This window comes from Muntiacus reevesi, chromosome 3 (genome assembly GCF_963930625.1).
Source record: "Muntiacus reevesi chromosome 3, mMunRee1.1, whole genome shotgun sequence".
Classification (NCBI taxonomy): domain Eukaryota; kingdom Metazoa; phylum Chordata; class Mammalia; order Artiodactyla; family Cervidae; genus Muntiacus; species Muntiacus reevesi.
Genome location: NC_089251.1, coordinates 170,870,336 through 170,898,251, shown reverse-complemented (window position 1 = coordinate 170,898,251; position 27,916 = coordinate 170,870,336). Strand labels below are relative to the sequence as shown.

General features: G+C 44.1%; 1 protein-coding gene across 4 annotated transcripts; it reads right to left on the bottom strand.

The window, feature by feature from the left end:
• ZBTB2 (zinc finger and BTB domain containing 2) lies at positions 1-27,896 on the bottom strand. 4 transcript variants are annotated; one of them, XM_065931114.1, is made up of 3 exons: positions 27,673-27,895; positions 8,867-9,051; positions 1-2,834 (listed from the first exon to the last, which is right to left on the bottom strand). In XM_065931114.1, exons 2-3 carry the CDS (start codon positions 9,037-9,039, stop codon positions 1,463-1,465), a joined length of 1,545 nt encoding a protein of 514 aa, XP_065787186.1. In that variant the 5' UTR covers positions 9,040-9,051; positions 27,673-27,895; the 3' UTR covers positions 1-1,462. The 4 variants fall into 4 exon arrangements, with proteins under 4 accessions (XP_065787186.1, XP_065787187.1, XP_065787188.1 ...); XM_065931115.1 differs by lacking the exon at positions 27,673-27,895 and adding an exon at positions 27,117-27,239; XM_065931116.1 differs by lacking the exon at positions 27,673-27,895 and adding an exon at positions 8,407-8,462 and having other exon boundaries at positions 8,867-8,938.
• Positions 27,897-27,916: the final 20 nt, after the last annotated feature.

The window sequence follows — 27,916 nt, the reverse complement described above, 5'->3', positions numbered from 1 at the left end:
GCTCTCTAACCGCCTTTCCTGCCTTTTTTGCAGACAAAGTAATACAGAGATAAAATCATATACCCATTTAATCAAATGTTTATTCAATGAAAGTATGTATAAAAACTTTACAAATCTGAGAACTCAACTATACATGAAGTAAGATGACGGGATATTCAGTTTTTAACATACACGTACAGCACAGTTATTAACTGTTCTTCCCTTTCCCCTTCGGTCCTTATTTCTGGCTCCAGTTTTATCCTGTGAGACCATTCTGTTATTGGCCTAAAGGAAGATTAATGGACAACTTGTACTGCTTTCAGGCCAATGGAGGAAATTTCAGGTGTTTTTTTCAAAAATGGGAGACTAAACATCAAAATTAAGCTTTTTCCCAAACAGCAATTTTTTGTCTTGATTTCTCTCTGCCATTTTTGATGCTTCAGTGAATGTTGCCTGTAAACTATCAACATTAACATTTAAAGTCATTAAAGTTCCTACATCCACCCACAACTTTCCCTGTAAGATGCATATTCTTGTATCTTTACCCCCTGCATACTCACACTGATTTAAAAGCAGTTGACTGGCGCTAAAAACAAATTTAGCATTGGCAACTGCTAGAATGGCATATTGTTTTCCATTCAGAAAGACAATCTATCTATAGAATGGTACTTTCAAGTCTGATTTTTAAAACAACCAACAATTTGTCGGAAACTAAAACACATATTTTGTTGTTATTCAGCTCTGAAAAAAGCCAGCAATTAGATAAGGCATGTGCATTAATTCACCTGTTTACAGCAAGTATCCACACATTTTCTCTTCCAAACACACAGACCCACAGCTTGTCATGTTTTATCCAAAAATTAAGATTGCCATCACATTATTACTTTTTCTCTTTTGTGTTTTGTTCAAGTAGATTTCTCAATTAATGATTTTTCCTAACTGGACATAATCTCAAAGGATGCATTCTGAAATAAGACACCTGGAGGATAAATACCAAGAATGTTTTCTTGGGTTTGAAGTTTCCCCATACCTCTAGATTTTGCATAGTTACAGAGCCCCACTGTATCTCTAAGAAGCATGCTGTATTTTTCAGACATTGTCTTTCTGAGAAGGGAGACTTACTACCCAGGGAAAGTCATAATTTTAGCTTGCCAAATTGCATTGGAGTTGTTTTGTTATGTTATATACCCTTCATTAGTTCCAAGTAGGTTTTTAAATCATCTAAAACTTCTCCAAGTCTATGAGCTTATAAGTACTACTGACCATTATCTTTCCAATATCCCCTGAATTAAAGAAGTATGTTCCGGGTTTATAATGCACAGAGCCTTTAAGAGGAGCGGCTGTGGACGGGGCAGGAGGGGCGGGGGGAGTGGGGCCGGGACCTGTCTGCATCATGCCGTGGAGAACAAGAGTTCTGAATTTGGGGGAAGGGAAGGAAGAGAGTCTTTGTAAAAATGACAGTTTTTAAAACCTTAAGTAACATTCAGTCTAACAACACTGTTTCCTGTTCCTTTTTGATGGAAGCTAACACCGGGTGGTCGGGTTCCGTCACTTCCGAGTCCCCACTGCCCAGGAGAATGGACCGCCCCTCCTCCAGGGCGAAGACGTCTGAGTTCTGGTTTTGGCATGAATGTTTAACCACCTCATTGGGAGTGGAGAACGTTTTGTCACACAAGTTGCATTTGTAGGGTTTGTTCGTCTGTACCAACATGTTGTCCATCTGGCTGCCTTCCTCGAAGGTGCAGAGCTCCAGAGTCTGCTTGTCCACCATGGTGTAGGTGTCGATGCTCTGGTTGAGGCACACGTGGCGGGCCGCCTGGTTGGCCCTGCAGAAGCTCTTGTCGCACGTGCTGCACTTGAAAGGCTTCCCGGTGTGGATGTACATGTGCTCCCGCCAGTGGCTTTTCTGGATGAACTTGCGGCCGCAGATGGTGCACTCGTACTTGCGCCGCTTGACCTCCCGCTCCTGGTCCGCCTGCTCCAGGTTGTCAATGTCCGCGATGTCCGAGGGCGGCGGCGTCTCCGAGTGCGGCTGCCCGTCGATGATGGGCGAGTCCGAGATGTGCTGGAGCTCGCTGTCGCTGATGATGCCCGCCTCCGGCACTTCCATGGCATCCTTGCCGAGGTCCGCCGCGTTGCTGCACAGAGACAGGGGCACGCGGCTCTCGCCGGGCTGGCTGGCCGTGAAGGGGACCCCCGTGTGAATCTGGAGGTGCTCCCGCAGGCTGCTCCGCAGCGTGAAGCGCCGCCCGCAGAGGTGGCAGGCGTAGTACTTGGGGAAGCTGCCGTTCCTCTTCATGATGCTCGGCTTGACGTGGGCGATGGTGAGGGGCGCGGGCTGCTCGTCCGACGAGGAGGCTTCCAGGTTGGTCTCCTCCCCGGGGGGCGGGGGAGGAACGGGCGTGGAGACGAGGTCGGGCGACAGCGAGGTCTGCAGCGGGTCTGAGGGGGTCATGTGTGTCCGGTTCACCTGGCTCAGGTTGGAGGGCAGCTGGGAGAGCTGGGAGGCCTCGGGCCCCTGCTCCTGGCTCATCCGCGTCGCCTGCGGCCGCGGCTCTCGACCCAGTTTCTCAGGCGCCGAGGCCATCTTGGTGGCTTGTCTCAGCTGGTGGTCTGCGATCTGAATGCCATACAAGGAGGACGCCAGCGGGAAAACTTGGTCGGGGTGAGAAAAGGCTCCTTGGCTGGCCAGGCTGGCCTCCTGGATCAGCGGGTAAGCGTGCAGGAACTTGATGCCCTGCTCCAGCCGCACCGGGTCGATCAGCTGCGGCGCCATCTTCCCTGTGTACATGAGATGCAGGAGATAGCTGAAGATGTCCGGCTGGATGTCGGTGGGTTTCAAGCGGACACACTCGCTGAAAGAGACGAGAGAAAGTCTGTCAGTGGATGCCGGTCCGTGACTCAAGTGATTCCATAAAACCCGAGGGAAAAACCCGGAGGGCTCTTACGGAGGCAAATGAAACAAGACCCATCTCCCATATCTTACTGGGAGTTTCATGAACTGGAACACTCAAGAAAGTGTTCCAACAGGAACCTATGCAATTTAACTCTAAACCTTAATAGGCTTCTTAATAGAACAGACAGGAATATGATCAAGATTATTTTAAAGGACTGAGAAAGGGTAATTCATGTTAAAGAAATATGGTAACTTAACACATAGACTCTTGAAGTAGTCTTTCTCCTAGTAACCTGTGTAAAATTATATCATTTATAAACAACTTTGTGCTTTATGGAGAGGATCCATTGCTGAGTGGCCCATGACCCAGTAAATGTTTAAAAATCCCAGACATGCTATCTCTCAGCTAAACGTCTAGGACTTTGTATTGATTCAGTGCCATCGGAACTCAGCAGATCTTTTAAGATAGGAGTCACAACATAACATAGGGGAGTTAGACTGGTGCCTAAGAGCAAGACCACAAAAGTAAGAAAAACTAAATCTTCTGTCCCTGCTCTGAACCCTCTGCTCTCTCCAGCACGAAGGGCAGAGTGCAGCAGACCTGGGAAGAACCAGGAAGGCAAGCCACATTCCAGCTCCAATGGAGTCTGATCACCATCCCGGTATCACTGGATCGCATGAAAAGCAGCTCTGGGATGACTCAGTTGTTTATCAAATATAATCATCCTCATCATTGGAATTGCAGCTGGGATTTACAGGCATTTTCTCATTGCATTGCCATTAATTCGCGTTTTGGAGCTTCCCAAGGGGCATGGTGGTAAAGAATCCGCCTACCAATGCAGGAGACTCGGCTTCACTCCCCGGGCGAGGAAGAGCCCCTGGAGAAGGAAATGGCAACCCACTCCAGTATTCTTGCCTGGGAAATCCCATGGACAGAGGAGCCTGGTGGGCTACAATCCACTGGGTCTCAAAGAGTCGGACACAACTGAGTGACTCAACAACAACAATTCACACTTTACAGATGAGGAGCTGAGGCTCAAAGGGATTTATACCTTACTCAGTATCAGTATTAGTAAGTGGTGGGACTTAAATTTGAGTCTAACTTCTAAGCCAAGACACCAAGATTCTTTGGACCATTAAAACAATCCTGTGTAGAAGAGGCAGATCTGGAATGATGATTGATATGGAAACCAAGATTCCCCAAGGTTCAGTGGCTTATATGAGGTACCAAAAGGAGTTGTGGCAAAACTGATAGTCTAACTTGCAGACTTCAGTGTTTGCATCATCCTAGAAACAGAGTGTAGATTCAAGCAGTAATAACAAAAAGCTCCCAAGAACCCTCTCTAAATCATCAGTAAAGAAAGAAAACCTAACACATCACCATAAATCGATGAGATAAAGATCTACATGAGGTATATGTGCTGTCACCTACTGAGTGAATATATTCTACTGACAATGCATTTTTCAACCTCAAAGACATTTGCCTAGAATACTTTTAGAATTCATAATCATTTTTCATTATACCACTTATTACTATTATGACTCTTTTTGGGCCCTTTAACTATTTATCTTAAGTATTTTCCAATATGCTAAAATACTAACAGTATAATCTGCTCTTCTAAATTTAGTATTTTAGTCTGTTTAAAAAAAGGGGGAGGCAAGTGACTATTAAATGGCTTTTAAAGCTGTGATAAAATATACTTGAATAATTACTGTATTGCCATCAATGTGTGTAAATTTCAAGATGCCTGCATACAAATAATCATGTGTAAAATGTCCTGACTATAAAGTATGACTATAAAGTATGGAAGGTTTTATAGAATATAGTCTTTATAAGCAAAGATCAAGCATAAAAACTATCACCCCTTTGACAGCAGAAAGGGAAAGAATTTATGTGACTGTTTTTAAAAGACACACAGATCACTCATGTCTTTATTTGGAGACTTTTTTATAGTCCTTTCAATTATTTATATTCCTTTAAATAGGAATGCCAATGCAGGTGGTCCTTCCCTTTAGGCACAACGTAAGTGCCAACAATATTCTGTGTATAGTCGAACACATTGAGATGCTCTAGGGAAATTCAATATTCCAAATAAACCTTCAGGGATTTGGTGTGGTGAAGAAAACTTTCATAATGTAAACAGTCAACTCTGGATTGAAGACTGAACTAGTGGGGAATCTTTCCAGGGCCAGGCAGAGGCTAGAGAATGGGAAACCACAGGCCTTGAAAAATGCAAATCACCCCCAGGAGCCTAAAGGGCGCCTTTTGTTCTGTGGGGACTTGTGTGTTCAGTTGCTCAGTCGTGTCCAGCTCTTTGTGACCCCGTGGACTGTAGCCCGCTGGGATCCTCTGTCCATGGGATTCTCCAGGCAAGAATACTGGAGTGGGTTGCCATTTCCTCTTCCAGGGGATCTTCCTGTCCCCGGCTTGAACCTGTGCCTCCCGGGTCAGAATTCTCTACCGCCTAGACACTGGGGAACGTTACCATCTTTGGTGATGGAATGTTCCTTCAATCAGGAGGAAGGATGGTGAGTCCCCCTGCCTCCACAGCAAAGAAAAGGGAAGGGCGGAAATCCTAAGCCTGGCTAGATATTTCAGCCTCCATGAAAGGTAAATCCCTAGCGGAGTCCCTTTCCAGAAAAACTCTGTTGTAAATTTTATCACCCTTACTGGTTATTGTATAAGTTGAGTTGTCCTCTATTGACTGCAAATGGAGGTGACTGGATAGTAAGCTTCTCAAATTTTAATGAACTTCGTGCAATTTCTGAGGGCAAAGAAGGGAGGGGGCTGGGAAGGCCCTGTCCACACTTCAGCAAGGCTTACAGAGAGAAAAACTCTGGGGCCCAGGGGACAGGTGAGGAGACCCAGGCAGAAAGCAGTGGGGCCCTGGGGTTTGTGGTCAGCACTCAGGGCCCAGAGAGGTTTTCAGACACCAATTTATCTTGATTTGTTCATCTTCATCTTTTTTTTTTCCCCCTTAAAGCAGAAGTACATAGATACACTCAAGACACTTAAAAAGTTTAAAAAGTTCCTTATGTCACATTCCAGCCATCAGTGTCCTCCATGGCTATCCCTGCCAGGCAGCCAGACCTCCTGTCAATTGCTCAGCTCGCTCTAGGCCACTCTGGTCATTTCCCAGGCTTTTGGGAAGGAAACAGCTGTCTACAAAATACTTACACGTAAGTGGTTTGGTTTGCAGATGTATGTTGGACATAACACTTTTATGGAGGAAAAATACAGTTTTCGAACAAGCTACAAGCCCTTCCTAAAAACTTCCATAGTCATTTACATTTTTAATCTTTCCTTCACTAGACCCTTTAAGTAAAAGATGGGCTTAAAAAACTTTGAAAATAAGGATTTAAAAATGTTTTATGTGAGACGCTATCAAAGTTATACTTAGCAAGCATCCATAAGATAGAGACATCTAGTGGTAACGAGAGACATAAAACACTCTCTCAGTGTGAAAAACTATTCTTGATCTATCCCCACCGTTGCTGCTGTTGTTCAGTTGCTAGGTCACATCTGACTTTTTGTGACCCCATGGACTGCAGCACCCCAGGCTCCCCTGACTTCCACTATCTTTAGGAGTTTGCTCAAATTCATGTCCATTGAGTCAGTAATGCTATCTAACCACCTCATTCTCTGTCACCATCTTCTCCTCCTGCCTTCAATCTCTCAAGCATCAGGGTCTTTTCTAATGAGTCGGTTTTTTTGCATCAGGTGGCCAAAGTACTGGAGCTTCAGCTTCTGCATCTCTACAGTAGTCAGCAGTTAAAAGCAGGGCTCTGATCTTTGCCTAAGCATTCTCCTTTCCCAAACAGCACATGCTGGCTCCCGGGCAATAACACACTGTTGCTTAAACCTGGGGCTCCTCTCTGCACTGATATCACACTCCTTTGTTATTAGAAGGGTATTTGCTCACTGCTCCGCACTTACACTTCCTTGGGGTCACAAAGAGTCAAATACGACTTAGTGACTGAATAACTACACTTATAGTCAGTTTCCTGCATCTATTTAAAAACCATTACAATGTATTCTTTTATTCCTCAAAATGAAAACCAGCCCCTTGGCAAGACAGTTTAATTCATTGTGTTGAGACTTCCAGTATCCATTAGCAATAAAGGATCAGGGGGCATCCTTAGTGTCGAAAGATAAAGCAACCTCCATCTGCCATCAATCCTATTAACCACCCATTCTGCTCCTCTAAGCGTCTATCAAGTGGCTATTATACACAAATCCATGAACTATAGGCTGTGACTTTCAAAACATTTGTAGAATGTCTGCCCTCCAGCATCTTACGAAACACAAACAACAACAACAAAGGGAAAATATGTTGCTCTTACAAAATGGCATGAATAAAGGCTCTGAGATGTAAGAGGGCAAAGACTGCTTGGAGCATTTCAGCTCACCTGATTGTTGGGCGGGGTGTGGGGGGGTCAGGGAGATGACCTATGGACTATGGCTCAGGGAGTGGGCAAGGCCGACAAAGTGTGGTTCCAGAGGGGGATGGAGTGTCCCGAGGGGGTGCCTTCAGAAACTGGCTGGAAGGAGGTCAGGCTCCATGCCTGCTGGGCCTTGAAGGACAGAAAGAAGAATCTGGGTGCTACTCTGATGTGTCATGAGTGTCCTCTAGGTTTCCAATCAAAAGAATAACACAATCTGATAAGGTTTTGGAACAAAGGCACACGCCAATCAAAGCGGTGCTTAGGAATATTAATCTGATAGTAATATGGAAAATGATTAGGCAATGGAAGTGAGAAGGGAAGGAAAGAACTAATGTGAAAGGTAATTGTGAAGAAAACATGATTTGGGGACAGTTTTAGAGAGATTTTAAGTATGGGTTACTTGAAGATGAAAAAATAAAATAGGGAAGCCAGAGGCACTTCTGGGCAGACTTAATTCAGCTGCAGACATGCAAAATGAGATAAAAGAGGATATTCAATTCTAGATGTCCAGCAGCCAGCCTGGGGCTTTGGGAAATAACAGTTCTGGAGACAGAAAAAGAGCAAGGCCAGGGCTGTGAACTGGTTTCCAGCAGAGGCAAGGTCCAGGAAAAGAGGAGCGCCCATCAGGAGAGGCAGAGAGAAAGCAGCGAGGAGACTCAACTCACCAAAACTGCAGGAGGCGCCTGTGGAGAAGGCAGAAAAACAAGGGGGATTCAGAGTCATCAAAATGCAGACGACAACCCTGAAGAAGGAAGGAAACAGGCCAAGTGCTGCAGAGGACACGGGCAACAGCGACTGCGAGGACAGCGGGGGTTCTGATGAAGAGGTGACCTTGGGAGGAATGAGGTCTGTGGGGCGATGGGGTGGAAACCGCAGTCCCCGTGGAGACCAAGAGTGGGGGATGAAGAGAGGAGAGGTGAAGCCATAGATCACCCTTTGAGGAACTTTCACAGTGCAGCAAGGAGAAGCAGTACCACCAGGCCGGTGGACAGCAAGGTCACAGAAGTGCTGAGCCTTCAGACTCGGGGATGCCGGGGAGGGTACCAGGTAAAAATGAAAAATGCAGAATAGAAACTATGGCGAACCTGGGAACGTGAGGGCAGCAGGAGGATCGTCTTCCTTAGAAACCAGGGGCTCTTTTCTTCAAGACAGAACAGATGGGAAGAAAAAAAATAAGGAGACTGAGTCATTTTAGGGGAGAAAAGAAGGACACAGTGGGAATTCATGCAGCCAAGCTTCTCATTAGGAGACTAAGGATAAATACTCAAAGTCCAGTTGGGGGGAGGGGGAAGGGGACACTCGGGGCAGAGCTGGAGGAGAAAGCTGCCTTCCTAGTGGACCCCAGGCTGCCGATCTGGACTGGGCACGGCTGTTTGGAGGTGGAGGGGCTCCCTGGGGCAGGTGAGGTCATGAGGGACTGGGAGCCTAGGGAGAGGTCATGAGAACCATGGTCCTGATGAGGGCAAAGAGCAGGTTCAGTGGGAAAGAGGGCCGTGGAAGGTCAGAGGCTACAGTCATTAGATTATTATCAACCACGTTAGTTACCTGGTCTGATGGACAAACAACATCTTAAAGTAATTGGAGAATGAAGCAAGAACTGATTTGTGTGCCTTGAAGTACACATCGCCGATGGCAACCGTGCAGTCACACAGGAAACCAAACTCTCGCTGAGCGTTTAACTGTTGCAGGAGAATAAGTCCATGGTTGGCCAAATCCATTTTTTAAAAAATCTGCAAGGCAAACAATTTTTTTTTTTAAGAAAGGTGGTTCACAAATCAGTATGTGTCCTTATAGTCACCAACAGTAATGATCATGGCTAATAGGTCAGGCACTGCTAGAAATGTGATATAAATTCAGTCTTCACAACAGCCCTGGCAATTAGTTCCATCATTTCTCCCATCTTACAGATGATGAAACTGATGGGGAATTCGGGGACTGCATGCTTTGCCTGAGTTTATACAGATGGTTTAAGTGTGGGAACCAGGAACCAGACTTGAGCAGTCAGCCTGCCAGACAGCAAACATTTCTGGGTCTTTGGTCTTTGAGTTTAAGATTTCAAATGCAAATTCTAATGATCCATTAGAAGTTGTCAACCCCCCCCCAAAAAAGAAGTTGTCAAACCTTCCAGAGAGATGAGTACATTAAGGTGCTGGTTGGGGCACAGCAGAGTAAGACAGAAAGATCTCAGTAAGTTTGGGCAATACTCCAGCTCCTGCTGTGTAGACAGGGAAGCCTTGGCAGGGCTATAATAATCCCACATCCCTTATTCCTCAAGGGTGAGGACACAGGACAAGTGTTCTTCTCCCTCTTTGGTGGAGGAGGAAATGGGCTTCAAGAGGGGTTAGCCATGAGACTCATGTTAGCCAGGGCCATCTGGTCAGATGGTGGGGGGCGGGGGGGTAGTCAAAATTTAAATCTGAATCTTCAAGACTCTAAGCTCATTATTCCTCCTTCACTCTAGCAAACCATGTATTCTCAATCTAACTGTATCAAGGGAACTGCTTCTGGGGGAGCGAGTGCATCGCATCAGGAAACTGCTCCTTCCCATGGGCACATAGCATTCATAAAAACCCAGCACACATACATCGACATTATACTTAATAACATAGTTAATGGTGAGAAAGAGCAAACGCTTTCTCCTTACAGTTGAGGACAAGGCAAGGATGTCTGTTCCCACTATCCAATATAGTATACTATTCAACGTAACTGTTTCAGCCAGCGCAATAAAGCAAGGAAATAAAAGGCTTACAGACAGGAAAGGAAGAAATAAAATTGTCCCTATTTGCAGATGACATGACTTTTACATAGAAAATCCCAAAGTATCTACCAAGCCTCCTGGAATTATTAAATGACTTTGGTCATGCCACAGAATACAAGATAAACATATAAGTCAATGGTAATTCTATATACTAATGCTGAACATGTGGACACAAATTTATTTATTAGAAATCATTTACAATTACAAAAAAATGAAATACATAAATGTTAATCAAACAAAACATGTATAGGACTTGTATACTGAAAATTAGAAAATGCTGATGAAAGAAACCAAAGATCTAAATAAATGAAGAGACATGCTGTATGTTTAGGAAGACATAATATAAATCAGTTTTCTATATCAATATATGGGTTTGCTATAATTCTTATCAAAATCCCAGCAAGATTTTTTTTTTTTAGATACAGACGAGAGTATTTTAAAATGTTTATGTAAAGGCAAAGAAACTAGGCTAGCTAAAACAGTTCTTAAAAAAGGAATAAAGCGGGAGGGATCAGTCTATCTAATTTTGAGAGGTATTACAGAGCTATAGTATTCAAGGCTGCATGGTACTGACAGAGGGATAAACACATAGATCAGTGGAACAGAACTCAGGTGTAGACCCACATAAATATGTACAGTAGATCTTTGACAAAGGCACAAAAATAATTCAGTGGAGAAAGAACAATTTTCAAAAATGCTGTGGGATCCAATGGACTCTCATAGACGAAAAAGAAAAAAAGCAACTGGGAAACAGAAAGAAAAAGAATTTTAATCTGTCTCATATCTTACATAAAAGTGACTCAAAATACATCACAGACTCAGATGGAAAACACCAAACTATAACTTTTGGGGAAAAACATGGGACAAAATCTAAAAAGAATCTAGGATTCATCAAACGTACAGTCTATGAAAGGATGAATTGATAAATTAGACTTCATAAAAATTAAAAGGGCTTCCCAGAGGGCTCAGTAGTAAAGAAAGTGCCTGCCAAAACAAAAGACTCCAGTATATTCCCTGGGTTGGGAAGCTCCCCTGGAGAAGGAAATGGCAACTCACTTTAGTATCCATGCCTGGGAAATCCCATGGACAGAGGAGCCTGGTGGGCTACAGTACATGGGGTCCCAAAGAGTTGGACACAGCTTAGCGACTAAATAAAAACAGCAAGAAAAATTAAAATCTTTTGTTCTGAAGAAAACCCTGGTAAGAGGATGAAAAAATAATCCAAAGACTAGGAGAAAAAATTTGATAAAGGACTAATATCAAGAATATATAAAGAATTCTCAAAACTCAAATAGTACAAAAACAATTGAATTAGAAAATGGGAGAAAGACTTGTAGTGACATTGCACCAAAGAGGATACACAGATGGCAAAATAACACGTGAAAAGATGTTCAATAGCGATTAGGGAAAAGCAACCTAAAACCACAGTGACATTCACTACATGCTTATCAGGGTGGCCAAAATATAAAATATCAACAAGCAAATGCTGGCAAGGATGCAGAGAAATGGACTACTCATACCATTGCTGGTAAGGATGTAAAATGGTGTAGCCACTCTAGAAAACAGCAATTTCTTTTAAAACCAAGCATGTAACTACGATGCCATCCAGAAATTGTACCCAAGGACATTTATCCCAGAGAAATGAAAACTTAGGTTCATATGAAAACCAGAACTTGGATATCCACAGCACCTTTATTCCTCAGTCAAAAACTAGAATCTACCTAGATGCCCTTCAGTTAAACAGTGTGGTATGCCCACACCACATGAAACTACTCAGCCTTAAGACGAAATGAACTACAGACACATGCAGCAACCTGGGTGAGTTATGTCCCCAAAGGTTACATATGGTATGATTCCCTTTACATAATATTCTTGAAAATTACAGAAATGGAGAACAGGTGAGTGGTGGAGGGGCGAGGGGAGAGGAGGGCAATGCTGTTTGGCTGTAGAAGGGCAACAGGAGGGAGCCCTGTGGAGACAGATGTTCTGCAGCTCAACTGTGTCAATGTCAGTACCCTGGTTATAATGGGAGAGAATTTTGCAAAGTGGTCCCATTAGAGGAAACTGGGTAGAGTGTGCATGAGATCTCTCTATAATTTCTTGTGACTGCATGTGAATCCACAGTTATCTCAAAAAGTTGACAGAGAAAAGCTCATCACACATTAATTAATTAGATTTAAAAATGGATAACTACGATGCTTAACTTCAGAATCGGGGAAGCGACTGTGGAGAAAGCGTTACCAATAAACTTAAAGACAAAACTAGAAACAGAAACATTGGCTCTTGCTCAGCTGGTGCTCAGCTCCCCAACCTCCTTCCTGTTCTAGAGATGATCTGGCAGATTCAGAAATTGACAAGTGTGCCCTAAAATAAATGAGCAAAGTGGAATGACACTTTAAGAGACTGATTCAGTTCACAAAGCAAGACTCCAGAATGTCAAGTTTCGTGTTTTCTATCAAGAGCTCGATCCAAGGAGAGGCAGGAGAGCCACCCACGTGGGCTGTAGTGCCTGAGTGTGACGACCTGGACTGTAGCCTCCCCTGCACGTGAATGCTGATGGTGTGGATAGGGGACTTAGTTCCCCAGTGTCTTCTGCACCTGTCAGACAAGGCCAAAGCACTAAGATGAGGAAGAAGAGACAGAGAAAACGCATGGGGCTCATGATGAAAGCCAGAGGTGCTGCCAGCTGGCAAAGTAACTGGGATGATGAAGAAGCACACTCTAATCTGACCAGGATAGAACTCTAGAAACCAGTCTTCAAAGCTGTTCTCTGAAAAGTGTCAGAGCGCTAACTTGCCCTTCTCTGCAAAAAGTATCATACCTTTTAGAGAAAACTGGGCTGAGCTGCTTTATCATGGCCCCAACTCTGATAATGAACACGTCCACGCTCAGGCAGCTTTGGGTGTCACTTTCATTGACAAGTACGGTAAGGAGTTGACTATTTATCTTTTGATGGTAACAAAAGGCTATTGTTTATGGAATGTTTACCATTAACCATTCATTTCTTTATGTCGTTCATTTATTTTCATACTAACTTGAGCTATGTGAGGTCTTGCTACCCACTGATAACTCAGACAGTAAAGAATCTGTCTGCAATCCAGGAGACCCAGGTTCAATCCCTGGGTTGGGGAGATCCTCTGGAGAAGGGAATGGCCACCCACTTCAGTATTCTTGCCTGGAGAATTCCATGGGCAGAGGAGCCTGGTGGGCTATAGTCCATGGGGTCATAAAGAGTCAGACACGACTGAGCAACTAACACTTTAGCACAGAGATGATACCCACATTTTACAAAGGAGGAAACACGCTTAGAGAGGTTAGGTAGCTTGCCTAAGATACTAGAATCCACAAGTACAAGAAGTGGGATTTTAACTGGAATTCATTTGATTTGCTGGAACATACTACATACAAGTATGTTTGTTTAAAATTAACTGGAGATTTTTAATGGCTACTTTAAAGTGTAAACATTGCTATAAGAGATTCAAATATTAAGGACACACACTAGCATTCATCCGCCCCCAATTCGACCCATTTACCCCCACTCTAGCCAACACTGGGTATTAACACTTTTTAAAGACTCTTTGCCAATGTCACTTGTTACTTTCTATGAATTTGATGAGCTGAAGTATATTTTTATTTCCTCTTATTTCTCTTCATAAGTTTTGCCCATTGTCTGTCAGGTTATTTTATTTTTTTCTTATTGATCTATAAAACTCTATTGTACATAAAGAAATGAGCCCTCTGTCATGGATGTTGATTAACATTTTTCTTACTTTCTTTTGACTCTGTTCTAGAGAATTTTTGACATATAAAATTTTCACCAAATTTATCAATATTTTATAGGATGATTTTGAGGTTTGGGGTTTTTACATTAACGAATATATATCATCTCTTAGATTTAGCAAAATGTATGGCTCCCGACCTCATTCCATCAACAGACAAACGTAAGTATCTTATTCGGATGATAAGAATAAAACTATGATAAAACTGCAAAATGTTTCTTTTTAAAGAGGGTCTACTAGTTATTTTAGGATCTCAATTTAGGACCATCTAGAATAGAAAAAGAACTGAAAGTGTTTTTCAACTGCAGAAGGAAGAATACGTGTCTAGAGTCTCTGAGAAGTGGAAAAACCAAATGAAAGGAGGAAAAACAAAATGTGTCATAGGTTCATAATTCACATGGGGGGAAAATCCATGTGCATCAATTTTTTAAAATCTTAGAGACCAAAAATGTCTTTTTCAGGGAGAAATCACTGCCCCCCGACTCTTACGTATATGAATGAGCCTGAGAAAAGGGGGTAGGATGGGGTACTGGGCCTCCCTCCACCCCGGCCCGGCTGACAGTACTGCTCTTGCCCCAGCAGCCCCCTCATAATCGTTTCCATGAGGCTTTGCTTGTACAATGCCACGTAGGTGAGGTCGGCGCGTCTTCATGGGCTGGCTCTGCTCCAGGCCTCCCTCCCTTTGTGGAAATGGACATCTGCTCTTCCCACCATCGACTGCTCACCCAACCGCATCACTCCTGCTGCCCTGCACTGCCCACCAAGGTCACTGAGGGCCTCTTCCCCAGCCCGATGCAAGAGTAGCTTATTTGACCTCTCTGCGGCATTTAATACCCTTCCCTCCTGCTCCATAAATATTCAGCCCTGCTTCCAGGACAACGCACTCTGGTTTTCCTTTCACCTCTGGCTATTTATTCTATTTTAACCCCCATCAAAGTTCCTCTTCTGCAGATGCTCCCCTGCCTCTGGTCCACTGCCTGCTTCTCTGCAGAATCTCCGTGGCGATTCACTCCACTCCCACTTGGCTGTTGCGCACAAGCCCTACATTCAGACTAGGCAAATCAGCTCAAATCCCCAAAGGACAATAAAAGCCATCGACACAAACCCTTCCCATCTGTATCCACAGCTCAGCGCATGGTGCCATCATCCACCCCTTGACCAAGCCAGGAACCCATGTTGGTCAGACACCCACTTGCTGCCAAGTAAAACTCTTCATTCCACCCCCTGCCTTAACTCTACCTCCCTGCACATCTCCCTGTTTCCAGCTCAAGCCTCTCCCATTTATCCACACAAACAGGTTAGCTAGAACTGCCTCTCCCAGGGCAAATCTGATGATACCATCCTGCTGAAAATCCTCTCGAGTCTCCCTGCGGCTTGCAGGATGAAAGCCACATTCCTCAGCATGGCTTGCATGACCCCAGATGACCCCACCACTGCTCACCCTGCACTCCATGCTCTAGTGCTAATCTCAACTACTGGCTTCTAGACTTCCGGGCTGCCCAGACCTACTAAAAACAAACCAACCAATCCTGAAACTGGGGGTCTGACAGTGTGTGCTCCATGTTTATTTTGCAAGAAAATACATCAAATATTCACATACCTATTAGGAATGGAAGGCTTTTCTAAATAAAAAGGTGGACATAATGTCAGAATATGCTTCTAGAGGAAGTTCAGTGGTACTGTATTCAACATATGGAACATAGGCAAAATTACAACATAAAATGTTACTTTATGACACTAAGCTATGCATAATTGTTTTCTTGATTCAAGACTGTCCGTATAGTGGTCTTTACCAAGTGATCATCAAGTATCTGTTCTAAAAGTCCAAGCATTATCACAAACTCAGTTTCATTTGAGTGTGTTGATGACAAGGGAGAGAAAATGATGTATTTTACTCACTTGGGGTATTCTGGATGAACAGGGAGATAAGCTGCAGTTTTCTTTGCACAGAAGATCCTCAATGCCCAGGCCATTATTCTTGGGCTCCTAACAGTACATAACCCTCACTGCTCAGAGGCCTCCCTCTCAAAGTTGAGCAGCTCAGCAACCCGATTTCTACTCTCACAATCAGGAGATGGGACCAGTCTGAATTGGGCCTTGGAACGTGCCCCTTGCAGAGGGACCCACCACTGACCACCTGTCCCTTCCCCTACCTTCTACTTGTCCTCTGAAAATTCCCCTGACCTTCAAGACTGGAGGGTCTTTTTGCCTCCAGAGGACCTGTGAACCCGCCTGATGCTTCTGGAGAGTTGGCATTGAGTCTTACCATTTGTTATTTTACCTCATGTGCCTAAGCATACTGTCTGGTGTTCAGTATTCATTAAACAAATGACTATATGTTTAGAGAGAAGAAGAGTGTTGAGTTCCAGTCACACGTTGGTCTGTGACTAGTTGGGTGATTGGGGTAAAAGTTCAATTTCTATTTTTTCTAGATTAACCTAAAATTCTCATCAATTTAATGTGTACTACATTTTGGAAGAAATTGTCAATTTTAAAATGTCACCTCGTGTTTCTTCATGCTAGTAATTATGTTCTTAACAGTGCTTTATAGATTATAATAACCCTTTATACACATCATTTAATCCTGATCAATACCATAGTATACTGTCTTCTTACTATTTGTTTCATTGCTAATTATACTGACTAATAACCAAAGCACGTGGACAGTGACTGCAGCCATGAAATTAAAAGACACTTGCTCCTTGGAAGAAAAGATATGACAAACCTAGGCATATTAAACCTAGCATATTAAAAAGCAGAGACATCATTTTGCCAAAAAAGGTATATAGTCAAGGCTATCATTTTTCTACTAGTCATGCACAGATGTGAGATTTTTTTTTTTTAATTAGTTGGAGGCTAATTACTTTACAATATTGTAGTGGTTTTTGCCATACATTGACATGAATCAGCCATGGATTTACATGTGTTCCCCATCCCAATCCCCCCTCCCGCCTCCCTCCAAATGTGAGATTTGGATCATAAAGAACAAATACCCTCTTCCAACAACACAAGAGAAGACTCTACACGTGGACATCACAAGATGGTCAACACCGAAATCAGACTGATTATATCCTTTGCAGCCAAAGATGGAGAAGCTCTATATAGTCAGCAAAAATAAGATCGGGAGCTGACTGTGGCTCAGATCATGAATTCCTTATTGCCAAATTCAGACTTAAACTGAAGAAAGTAAGGAAAACCACTAGACCATTCAGGTATGACCTAAATCAAATTCCTTACGATTATACAGTAGAAGTGAGAAGTAGATTTAAGGGACTAGATCTGATAGACAGAGTGCCTGATAAACCACGGACAGAGGTTTGTGACATTGTAGAGGAGACAGGGATCAAGACCATCCCCAAGAAAAAGAAATGCAAAAAAGTAAAATGGCTGTCTGAGGAGGCCTTACAAATAGCTGTGAAAGAAGAGAGGCAAAAAGCAAAGGAGAAAAGGAAAGATTCCCATTTGAATGCAGAGTTCCAAAGAATAGCAAGGAGAGATAAGAAAGCCTTCCTCAGGGATCAATGCAAAGAAATAGAGGAAAACAATAGAATGGGAAAGACTAGAGATCTCTTCAAGAAAATTAGAGATACCAAGCGAATATTTCATGCAAAGATGGGCACAATAAAGGACAGAAATGGTATGGACCTAACCAAAGCAGATGATACTAAGAAGAGGTGGCAAGAATACACAGAAGAACTGTACAAAAAAGATCCTCACAACCCAGATAACCATGATGGTGTGATCACTCACCTAGAGCCAGACATCCTGGAAGTCAAGTGGGCCTTAGGATGCATCACTATGAACAAAGCTAGTGGAGGTGATGGAATTCCAGTTGAGCTGTTTCAAATCCTAAAAGATGATGCTGTGAAAGTGCTGCACTCAATATGCCAGCAAATTTGGAAAACTCAGCAGTGGCCACAGGAATGGAGAAGGTCACTTTTCATTCCAATCCCAAAGAAAGGCAATGCCAAAGAATGCTCAAACTAGCACACAATTGCACTCATCTCACACACTAGTAAAGTAACACTCAAAATTCTCCAAACCAGGCTTCAGCAATACGTGAACCATGGACTTCCAGATGTTCAAGCTGATTTTAGAAAAGGCAGGGGAACCAGAGATCAAATTGCCAACATCCGCTGGATCATCAAAAAAGCAAGAGAGTTCCAGAAAAACATCTATTTCTGCTTTATTGACTATGCTAAAGCCTTTGACTGTGTGGATCACAATCAACTGTGGACAATTCTAAAAGAGATGGGAATACCAGACCACCTCACCTGCCTACTGAGAAACTTGTATGCAGGTCAGGAAGCAACAGTTAGAACTGGACATGGAACAATAGACTGGTTCCAAACAGGAGAAGGAGTAAGTTAAGGCTGTATATTGTCACCGTGCTTATTTAACTTATATGCAGAGTACATCATGAGAAACTCTGGGCTGGATGAAACACACGCTGGAATCAAGATTGCAGGAAGAAGTATCAGTACCTCAGAAACACAGATGACACCACCACACTTATGGCAGAAAGCAAAGAAGAACTAAAGGGCCTCTTGATGAAAGTGAAAGAGAAGAGTGAAAAAGTTGGCTTAAAGCTCAACATTCAGAAAACTAAGATCATGGCATCTGGTCCCATCACTTCATGGCAAATAGTTGGGGAAATAGTGGAAACAGTGGCAGACTTTATTTTTTGGGGCTCCAAAATCACTGCAGATGGTGACTGCAGTCATGAAATTTTCCTTGGAAGTAAAGTTATGACCAACCTAGACAGCATATTAAAAAGTAGAGACATTACTTTGCCAACAAAGGTCTGTCTAGTCAAGGCTATGGCTTTTCCAGTAGTCATGTATGGATGTGAGAGTTGGACTATGAAGAAAGCTGAGCACCAAAGAGTTGATGCTTTTGAACTGTGGTGTTGGAAGACTCTTGAGAGTCCTGCGGACTACAAGGAGATCCAACCAGTCCATCCTAAAGGAGATCAGTCCTGGGTGTTCATTTGAAGGACTGATGTTAAAGCTGAAACTTCAATACTTTGGCCACCTGATGTGAAGAGCTGACTCATTCGAAAAGACCCTGATGCTGGGAAAGATTGAGGGCAGGAGGAGACGGGGATGACAGAGGATGAGATGGTTGGATGGCATCACCGACTCAATGGACATGAGTTTGAGTAAACTCTGGGAGTTGGTGATGGACAGGGAGGCCTGGCGTGCTGCAGTCCATGGGGTTGCAAAGAGTTGGCTACGACTGAGCGACTGAACTGAACTGAAAGAGAGAGAAGAGTTAACTGGGCAAAGATGGGAGTATCCCAGGCCAAGGGGTCAGCATCTACAAAGACCTTAAGATAGGAGGGAGCAAGATGCAACTAGGGAACTAAGAAAAAAGGTCAATGACACTGAAGGGCAAAGAGCCAGAGAAGAAACGAGGCAGGTGAAGTGGGAGACTAGGGTCTTGTTAAGGATTCTGGTCTGTATCTTAAGAGCAAGAGGAGCTGCCAAAGGGGACTTGAAGTAGGGCGACATGACCAGACGCCTATGATATATGTATCATTCTGAACTGATATACATGGTCAGATGGCTGCAGCTCGAAGGCTAACCAAATTGGGGGTTGGGGGGGAGGGTGTTGGCACAGCGTGGGGCAAGAGGAGACCTGTTAGAAGTGGTTGAGAGGGGAGGTCTTCCAGTGGTGTATAAGACAGATGACAGATTGGATGGTGCTGATGAAGACAGAGGGAGATGGGCAGAATTTATTTATTTATTTATTTATTTTTGATGGACAGAATTTAAAATATAGAAGATTAAAAAAAAATCAGTAGGACTGGTTGATTGGTGGATTAAATGGAGGCAGGTGGGGGAGATCAAGGTATCTTAGACAAGCCCTAGATTTCTAACTTGTGTAACTGCATACATCATGTGATTCTCCCCTAGGGGAGGACACACGGGCAGAAACCCAGTTTTGTGGGAGATAATCGCAAGGTTAGATCCAGACATGTTGGGACTGAGATACTTTGAGACACTCCAGTTGGGACATAGAGAACTTGTTGGTCTCTATATATACTGGTATTGGCCTGGAGCTCCAAAATCTTGATTTATGTCAGAAATTCTTTGGAGAAGCCAGGTGTGTCTGACTCCAGAAGTCATATCCTTAAATCACTACATGATAGTTCAAAGACATTAAAACTGTAAACTAACAGGGATCCACTGAACCCTGGGAATAAATTTATTCTGGGAATAAATTTCACACTCTTTCCACAATACTACCTTGCTCTATTGTTGTTCAGTCATTAAGTCGTGTCCGACTCTGTGACCCCATGTCAACTGCAGCACACCAGGCTTCGCTGTCCTTCACTATCTCCTGGAGTTTGCTCAAACTCATGTCCAGTGAGTCAGTGATGCTATCTAACATCTCATCGTCTGCCACCCCCTTCTCCTCCTGCCCTCAATCTTTCCCAGATCAGGGTCTTTTCCAGTGAGTCAGCTCCAATATTTTGGCATCAGGTGGCCAAAATATCGGAGCTTCAGCATCAGTCTTCCCAATGAATATTCAGGGTTGATTTCATTTAGGACTGACTGGTTTGATCTCCTTGCAGTCCAAGGGACTCTCAAGAGTCTTCTCCAGCACTACAGTTCGAAAGCATCAATTCTTCGGTACTCAGCCTTCTTTATGGTCTAACTCTCACAACCGTACATGACTACTGGGAAGATGATAGCCTTTACTATATACTTTTGTTGGCAAAGTGATGTCTTTGCTTTTTAATATGCTGTCTAGGTTTGTCATAGCTTTTCTTCCAAGGAGCAAGTGTCTTTTAATTTCATGGCTGGAGTCACTGTTTGCAGTGAATTTGGAGTCTAAGAAAATAAAATCTGTAACCATTTCCACTTTCTCCCCATCTATTTGTCATGAAGTGATGGGACTGGACGTCATGATCTTAGTTTTTTGAATGCTGAGTTTTAAGTCAGCTTTTTCACTCTCCTCTTTCAGTTTCATCAAGAGGCTCTTTAGTTCCTCTTCACATTCTGCCATTAGGGTGGTATCACTTGCATATATGAGGTTATTGATCCTGGCAATCTTGATTACAGCTTACGAGTCATTCAGCCTGGCATTTCATATGATGTACTCTGCATACAAGTTAAATAAGCAGTGTTGCAATACGCAGCCTTGACATACTCCTTTTCCAACTTTGAACCAGTCCACTGTTCCATGTTCAGCTCTAACTGTTGCTTCTTGACCTGCGTACAGATTTCTCAGGAGGCAGGTAAGGTGGTCTGGTATTCCCATCTCTTCAAGAATTTTCCATAGTTTCTTGTAATCCACACAAAGGCTTTAGTGTAATCAAAGAAGCAGACTTTTAAAAAATTCTTTTGCTTTTTCTGTGATCCAATGGATGTTGGCAATTTGATCTCTGGTTCCTCTTCCTTTTCTACATCCCCAGCTTGAACATCTGGAAGTTCTTGGTTCACATATTGTTGATGCCTAGCTTGAAGGATTTTGAGCACTACCTTGAACGCAATTGTATGGTGGTCTGAACATTCTCTGGCACTGCCCTTCTTTGGGATTGGAATGAAAACTGATCTTTTCCAGTCCTGTGGCCACTGTTGAGTTTTCCAAAATGGCTGGCATATTGAGTGCAGCACTTTAACCATATTATCTTTTAGGATTTGAAATACCTCACTACCTTTGTTGGTAGTAATGTTTCCTAAGGCCCACTTGACTTTTCACTCCAGGATGTCTGGCCCTAGGTGAGTGACAGCACCATCAGTCCCAGTCACAGGGGGCCAACAACATGATGTAAAACTGACGACCTATATAATAAAGCTCCCACCCATTCAACACTATAAATGTACCTTAAACAAAACAAACAAAAAGTCATTTGTCTTACCAAATCAGAATTGTGAGCAGAGGAGCTAAAGAAAATTAGAGATAAAGAAGAGAGTCAATTCTTAAAAAAGGGATTTCATAGAATGTCTTCTTCATATATGTATATTTGTACAAGGTGTTTTTTTTCTTAAATCAGAGACTGTAAGACATAATATGTTGAAACAGATTAAAAATACTTTAATGCTTTGGCTTTTACCACTGAATCACTCTGAAAATGGGACACTACCTACATGACCAGTACTTTAGCTGCCATCACATAGATACATGGTGGGCTGATCCTTAAGTTACTCATCTTTTGGAGGAACAGCTGAATGGGATGACTATAATCATATTATACTCTGACAACTCAAGTTTCTCCTTCATTTTTGGTTTAAGAACAGAGACCAAAAGAGCTTTTGGGAATTGATGATTCACTTTTTAAAGATAATAGCCCTTCTAAGATACTAAATACCACTTAGACTACCCATTTCAAGGGCACTAAAAGGGTCCTCTGAAGTCTTTGATTTTATTTAAGTGAAGTATAAATGAATATTGCAATGCACAGGACACATCAGTAACAGAAAAGCACTATCCACAAGTAAGATTGATTCTTTCAAGTAGTTTAGACCACTTACCAGGAGGAAAAAAATAGCTTTTTCAATTAGTATTATTAATAATTAATATTTGAAGGTCTATAAAGTAAACTTGAATGAGGCTAGCTGTTTGAATTTTAATATATTTTAAAACCGTATTTCAAGGCTAGGAAATGTATTTTACTTAGTTGTGGTGACAGACTGGCATATTTTTCTTAACATTTCTTTAGTTAATCCTCCACCACAGAAATTACAAAAAGAAGGGACATACACTAACCAATGGCACTTATTTTGACTTTGGATAGCAATGCACTTGTAAAATATTTCTTTAAAATTGTATTTTGCTTAAGTTAACATTAAAATTAGTTTTTAATTTGAGTATAAGTTAAGGTCAGAAGGAGGCAGTTCATGGATGGTTTAGGTGTCAAGGTCAGAGGTTTCTGCTGATAAAGAGTTGATATTAAAGCAATAATTCTAAAGGTATTATGCTACAATCAAATTTAAGGAAACCTAATGTGACCATGCAGCAAAATTTAAAACCTAATTTGCTTCTAGTAATTCCAAAGTAGATTGCCATTTTTTTTTCATATGCTGTATCATGACTAGGAAATATAATCTGAGGAAATCTGAGGAAAATATAATCAGAATATAGCTCAGAATATATACCAGAAAGGAGCTCCAAATGTATTTTTAGATTAGTCTTAATGGAATAATTTACTTCAATATTTTATTTCAGGGTTTCTCAAGGTTTTTGGCATCAGGAACCCTCATACTCTTTATAATTGTACATCAAAGAGCTTTTGTTTATATGGAATATAAGCATTGATATTTATATTAGAAATTAAGACAGAAATTTTAAAATATTAATTCAATTAGACTTAGCAATAATAAGCCCATTGCACATTAATATAAATAACACATTTTTGTGAAAAAAATAATATTTTCCAAAATAATAAAAAAAGTGAAGTGGCATTTTTTTTTAATTTGAAGTGGTATCTTTTTGTATTTTTACAAATCTCTGATAGAAGACAATTGGATTCTGTATTTACCCTGCTTCTCTAGTTATTCTGTTGCAATGTCTGTTTTGGCTGAGTATTAAAGAAAATCTAGTCTCACCTACATACATAGTTGAAAATGAAAAAGAAGCATTTAAAAGCCTTTTCAGGTAATTGTGGATATTATTCTTTGATATTATACCAAAACTTGACAAGCAGTAGTTTCTTAAAGGTTAGTTGTGGGATCTTAAAGTATATCAATGAATGAAATTTTCCTGCTCTACTATGGTGAAATTCATTGCTGTGTCTTGCATTTTTAATCAATCTTTTACCCATTCATGACAGTGTCGTCCACTGGTCATTTGGAAAATGTAAGCTCATTTGAATTATGCAGACCTCCCCAGTGTTGACACATTTTGCCAACAGTGAAAAAGGCCAGTAACATCTTAGTATCAATATGAAAATAGCTTTGACCTCTTGGAAAGTGCGAAGATCATGGGGACTCAAAGGGGATGGCAGACCACATTTAAGACAATCCTATTGAGAATCACTTTGGGGACTTGGAGAATCTGAATGACTAGGTGGTGTGTAGGAGCACGTCTGTATACTTTGATATTTTTCTCACAGTTTTGATGTTTACCCTTGCTTCATGCAGAACTCAGGAGTGCACACGAAAGAAACTGTACATGAAAATGTACATCTTGTAAAGTAAAAAATTTGTTTGATCAGTACTTAGCCAGATACAGTAATGTGCTTTACAAATTCTTATCTTTCTGCACAGTTTTATTAATGTGTGAATATTACATGATGCAAACAAACCTGATGCATGTGAGCAGAAGATTATGCATTTGAGCCTAAAATACAAGTCTCAAGCTTGGCCTTTGCACTAAAAAATAAAAGAAAGAAAAAACAAAAAGAAAAAGGTCTTAACCATCTTTCTTGGACAGCCAACTCCTCACAAGTGTTCTCTTTATGGCTACTGACTCCTCTCTTAAGGGCATATCAGCACTGTAAAACACTGACTTTATTTCCTGTGGATTCAAAGTAATATTTAATTATTTAACTTGAATTTGCTAATAAAAATTATAACCCACTTGAGCATTAAAAAAGGTTGTTAGTAAAGAAAGAAAGAAAGTGAAGTTGCTCAGTCATGTCCAGACTTCTTGCAACCTCATGGATTGTAGCCCACCAGGCTAGTAAGTGTTGATTTAATGATTAGAATGTTAAAGCTTTTCTTCTTCAGGGAAAAAACAATTTGCAATTCTCTTTTTTATTTTCAGGGCCGTGCTTTATAAAGATCGTACAGAAGTAGGAAAAGTAACAAATGCCCCTTTGTCAGCTGTATTTTGAAACTTATGATAAAGTCTCCCGCTGACCAGCAGTTCCCCCCTAACTGCAATGGCCTGGCAATGCACTACTTGTCCAAAGGTTCAAAGTTACTCAAGAGAAAGGCCAGTGGGTCCAGGGGTGAAGCAGCAAGATACAGGTTAAGAAATGGCAGGAGAGTCTCCAACTTCCAACAAAGCTGATCCCAAGCAAAGGCTGTAAGCCAGCCGTAGCTGTTTCCTTCATGCCCTGCTTCTGGTCCATGATTCGAAAGATGGGGAAAGCACATCTCCCTATACAGGACCATGCATACAGGACCATGCATACAGGGCAATATGTCTTCTTGAAAGACTGGGGTACCTACAATTTTATATTATTTAATAAAATTTTCATATTACAAAAGTGCAGGTTTTGGAGGATAGTGCAAAGTTTATATTAACCATAAGATAAAAAAGAAACGGTTATGGTGTCAGATTTAGTCTATGATGTAATACATCTAGTGTTTATTCTGTGCTGCTGGAGGATTCCAGTGGAAGAGTTTGGGGAGCACCATTTATTTACACCCTTTTTGAAGAAAAGTTTTTAAACTGGCAAGCATGCAGCTGGGCTGTGCAGCAAAGCCTAGCAGTGGTTTATCTGCCACTCTCTACCAGAACTCCACTGCTGACTGCTTGTGACACTAATACCACTGGTATACCACTTTTTATACTTTGAGATCTTGTGATGGTTTCAATAACAGGTCAATTCTTTGGCTAGAAAATAAACTTCTACAAACCACACATTAAGTGAGAAACGCCCAGTTTAAAGGAATGTAGTATTAGTCATAAGCGTCTTTAAGATTACTTTCAGCAGTTTGAAAACGCCCTGGATACACAAGATTACTTGTAATGCAAAATAAAAATGTACTTTAACAATTAATTTTGGCTTCTAATAAATCAGAGAAATGAGGGTTTAAAACTTCTTAATTCTGATTTTCTCTTAAAATGTCAAGCCCCTCAGACTAAAAATGCTGTTGGTATTTACACCCTACTCCAGTGACCCATTAGGGTCAAAACATATGATCTATCCTAGAGAGGACTGGGCAGCCCATTTAAGGAAATCCAGAGCACCTTAAGAGTTCTGCTTGAGCCCCGGGACACCGATCTTTTTAATGCTTTATTTTACTAAAACAATAACCTATGAAAATTAGAATAGACTTTTGAGAGTCACACTCTAAGCGGGCTGTAAGATGAAGAGCTAATGAACACTGCAGACAGAGGGGGGAGCAACGGGCCTGGGTTATTTCCCTAGGGCATAATTAGGAGTTCAGCAGATGAAGTTCATGCAGTAAATGGCGTAGCAATAACTGCATTTTCACTCCACCCAATCACTTTCTTGCCTGCTCTGCTGCCCTTGCCTTCTTCATTGCCCTCTTAATTCACTACCAGCTAAAAGTGACAACAACGTTGCTTCTTAAAGCATCTTCGGCCATTACCAGTTCTCTATGCAGCCTTGTTTAAAAATTCATGGTTTGGGGGTTCCGCCACACAGAGAAAACGACTCTGGCCCCGGGAAGCAACCTCCGAACTCCAGCCTCCCCTCCGCGGAGCCCTATCCGAGTGTGAGGGCCGCATCTGCAGGGAGCGCGGCTCGGAGGCCGGTCCCACGGCCCAAGGCCAAGCAGCCAAGAAACCACAGCGCAGTCCTGGGCGAGTCTCGGCTTATCCGAGGTGCAGATCGCCCGTGGAGCGGAAGCTCGAGGCCGCCGCTCAGCGAGCCCACACCGGCTGCAGAAGCCGCAGCGGGCGGCCCCGGGCAGCGCCCAAGGAGGCCCGCATTCCCCCGCCCGCCCGAGAGCGGCCCAACTGCCGCCCCGTCAGCCTCGCCCCGCCCCGCCTCAAGGGGCGGGGGCCGGGCCGAGCCGGGCCCGCCCGGACCGGAGGGGGGCCCGGCGGGGCCGCGGCGCCGGGCACCCAGGCCCCGCCCCCCGCCCCGAGGGAGCTAGAGGGGAGGGGAGGGGAGGGGAGGAGCGACGCACTCGGGCCGCGCCTCACGCTCTCCGCTACCCTCAGTCCCGCGTGCGCGCGCGCGCTCGCCCAAGTCCCGCGGAGTTTAACACAATGCCGACGCCTACGCCGTGCGCTACGCCCCGGCCGGCGCAACAGCTCGGCGCCGGGGGCGGGGAGGTGGCCAGACAGGGCGAGGGGAAGAGCGCGCGCGAGAGCGGGAGACAGCGCGAGACCCGAGGAGGCCGGAAGCGCGCGTGCGCGCCCCCGCCCGCGAGCGGGGAGGCGGAGCCGCAGCAGTAGCGGCAGCAGCTGTAGGAGCCGCTGCAGCTGGGAGAAGAGCCAGAGAGGCCGGGCCTGCTCCGGTCCGACCGGATCCCTCCCCTCCCCCTCCCTCCCCGCTCCCCTCCCCCAAACCCACTTCCGCAGCTCGCGGCCTTGCCGCTGAAGAAGCAGCGGCGGCGGCGGCGACAGCAGCAGGCGGCGGCGAGGAGTCGGAAGGATTACGCACCTGACGGGCCCGCCTCTCGGGGCTCCAGCGCGGGACGCTCACCGGCCGCCGCCGTTCGAGACGCGCTTCGCGGTGGCGGCGGGAAGGGAGGGACCGGCGACGGGGAACGGAACGCGAATCGCCCCCCTCCCCTTCCTCCTTCCCTCCCTCCCTCCCTCCTCCGCTCCGCCGCCCGCCCTCTCGGCTTCCGTCCCCTCCCCCTCCCGCAAAGCCCCGGATGGAGCCGCCGCCGACTCGCCGCCGCCTGGCTCCGGGGGATGGTTTTGTCAGGCGGCCAGAGCCCCGGCGCCAGGCGCCGCCGCCCCCGCCCCCCGCGGGGCGCCCCCTCGCCCTCGCTTCCCAGAACCGGGTCCCCGTGTGGCCCGGGCCCTCCGCCTGCCTTCACCCGAAGCCCCGGGACTGGGGGGTGGGGGTCATTCGTCGTCTTTGTTGCCACCGCCGCTGCCGGAACCGTTTGCGCGCTCCGGTGGCCCCCGCCCTCCGCCTTTCCGGAGCCCGGGCTGTGGGGGCGGCACGTGGGCACCGGCCCCGGGAGGCGGCGGCGGTGCGCGCTTACCTGTCGCCGGTGCTGCTGCGGCGGGGAGGGGGGGCGGTGTGGAGGAGGCACCGCTGGGCAGCCTTGGCCGTGCTCCCCGCCGCCGCCGCCGCCGCCTCTGTCTCTCGCTGCTGCTGCTGCTGCCGCCGCGGTCGGTGTCTCCGGCGCGGCGGCGGCGGGGCTTTTCCTGTCCGGTTACGTTAAGGTCACATGACCGAGAGAGCGGAGCGACTAGTGCAAAGAGGCTGAGAGCGGCTCCCGCCGG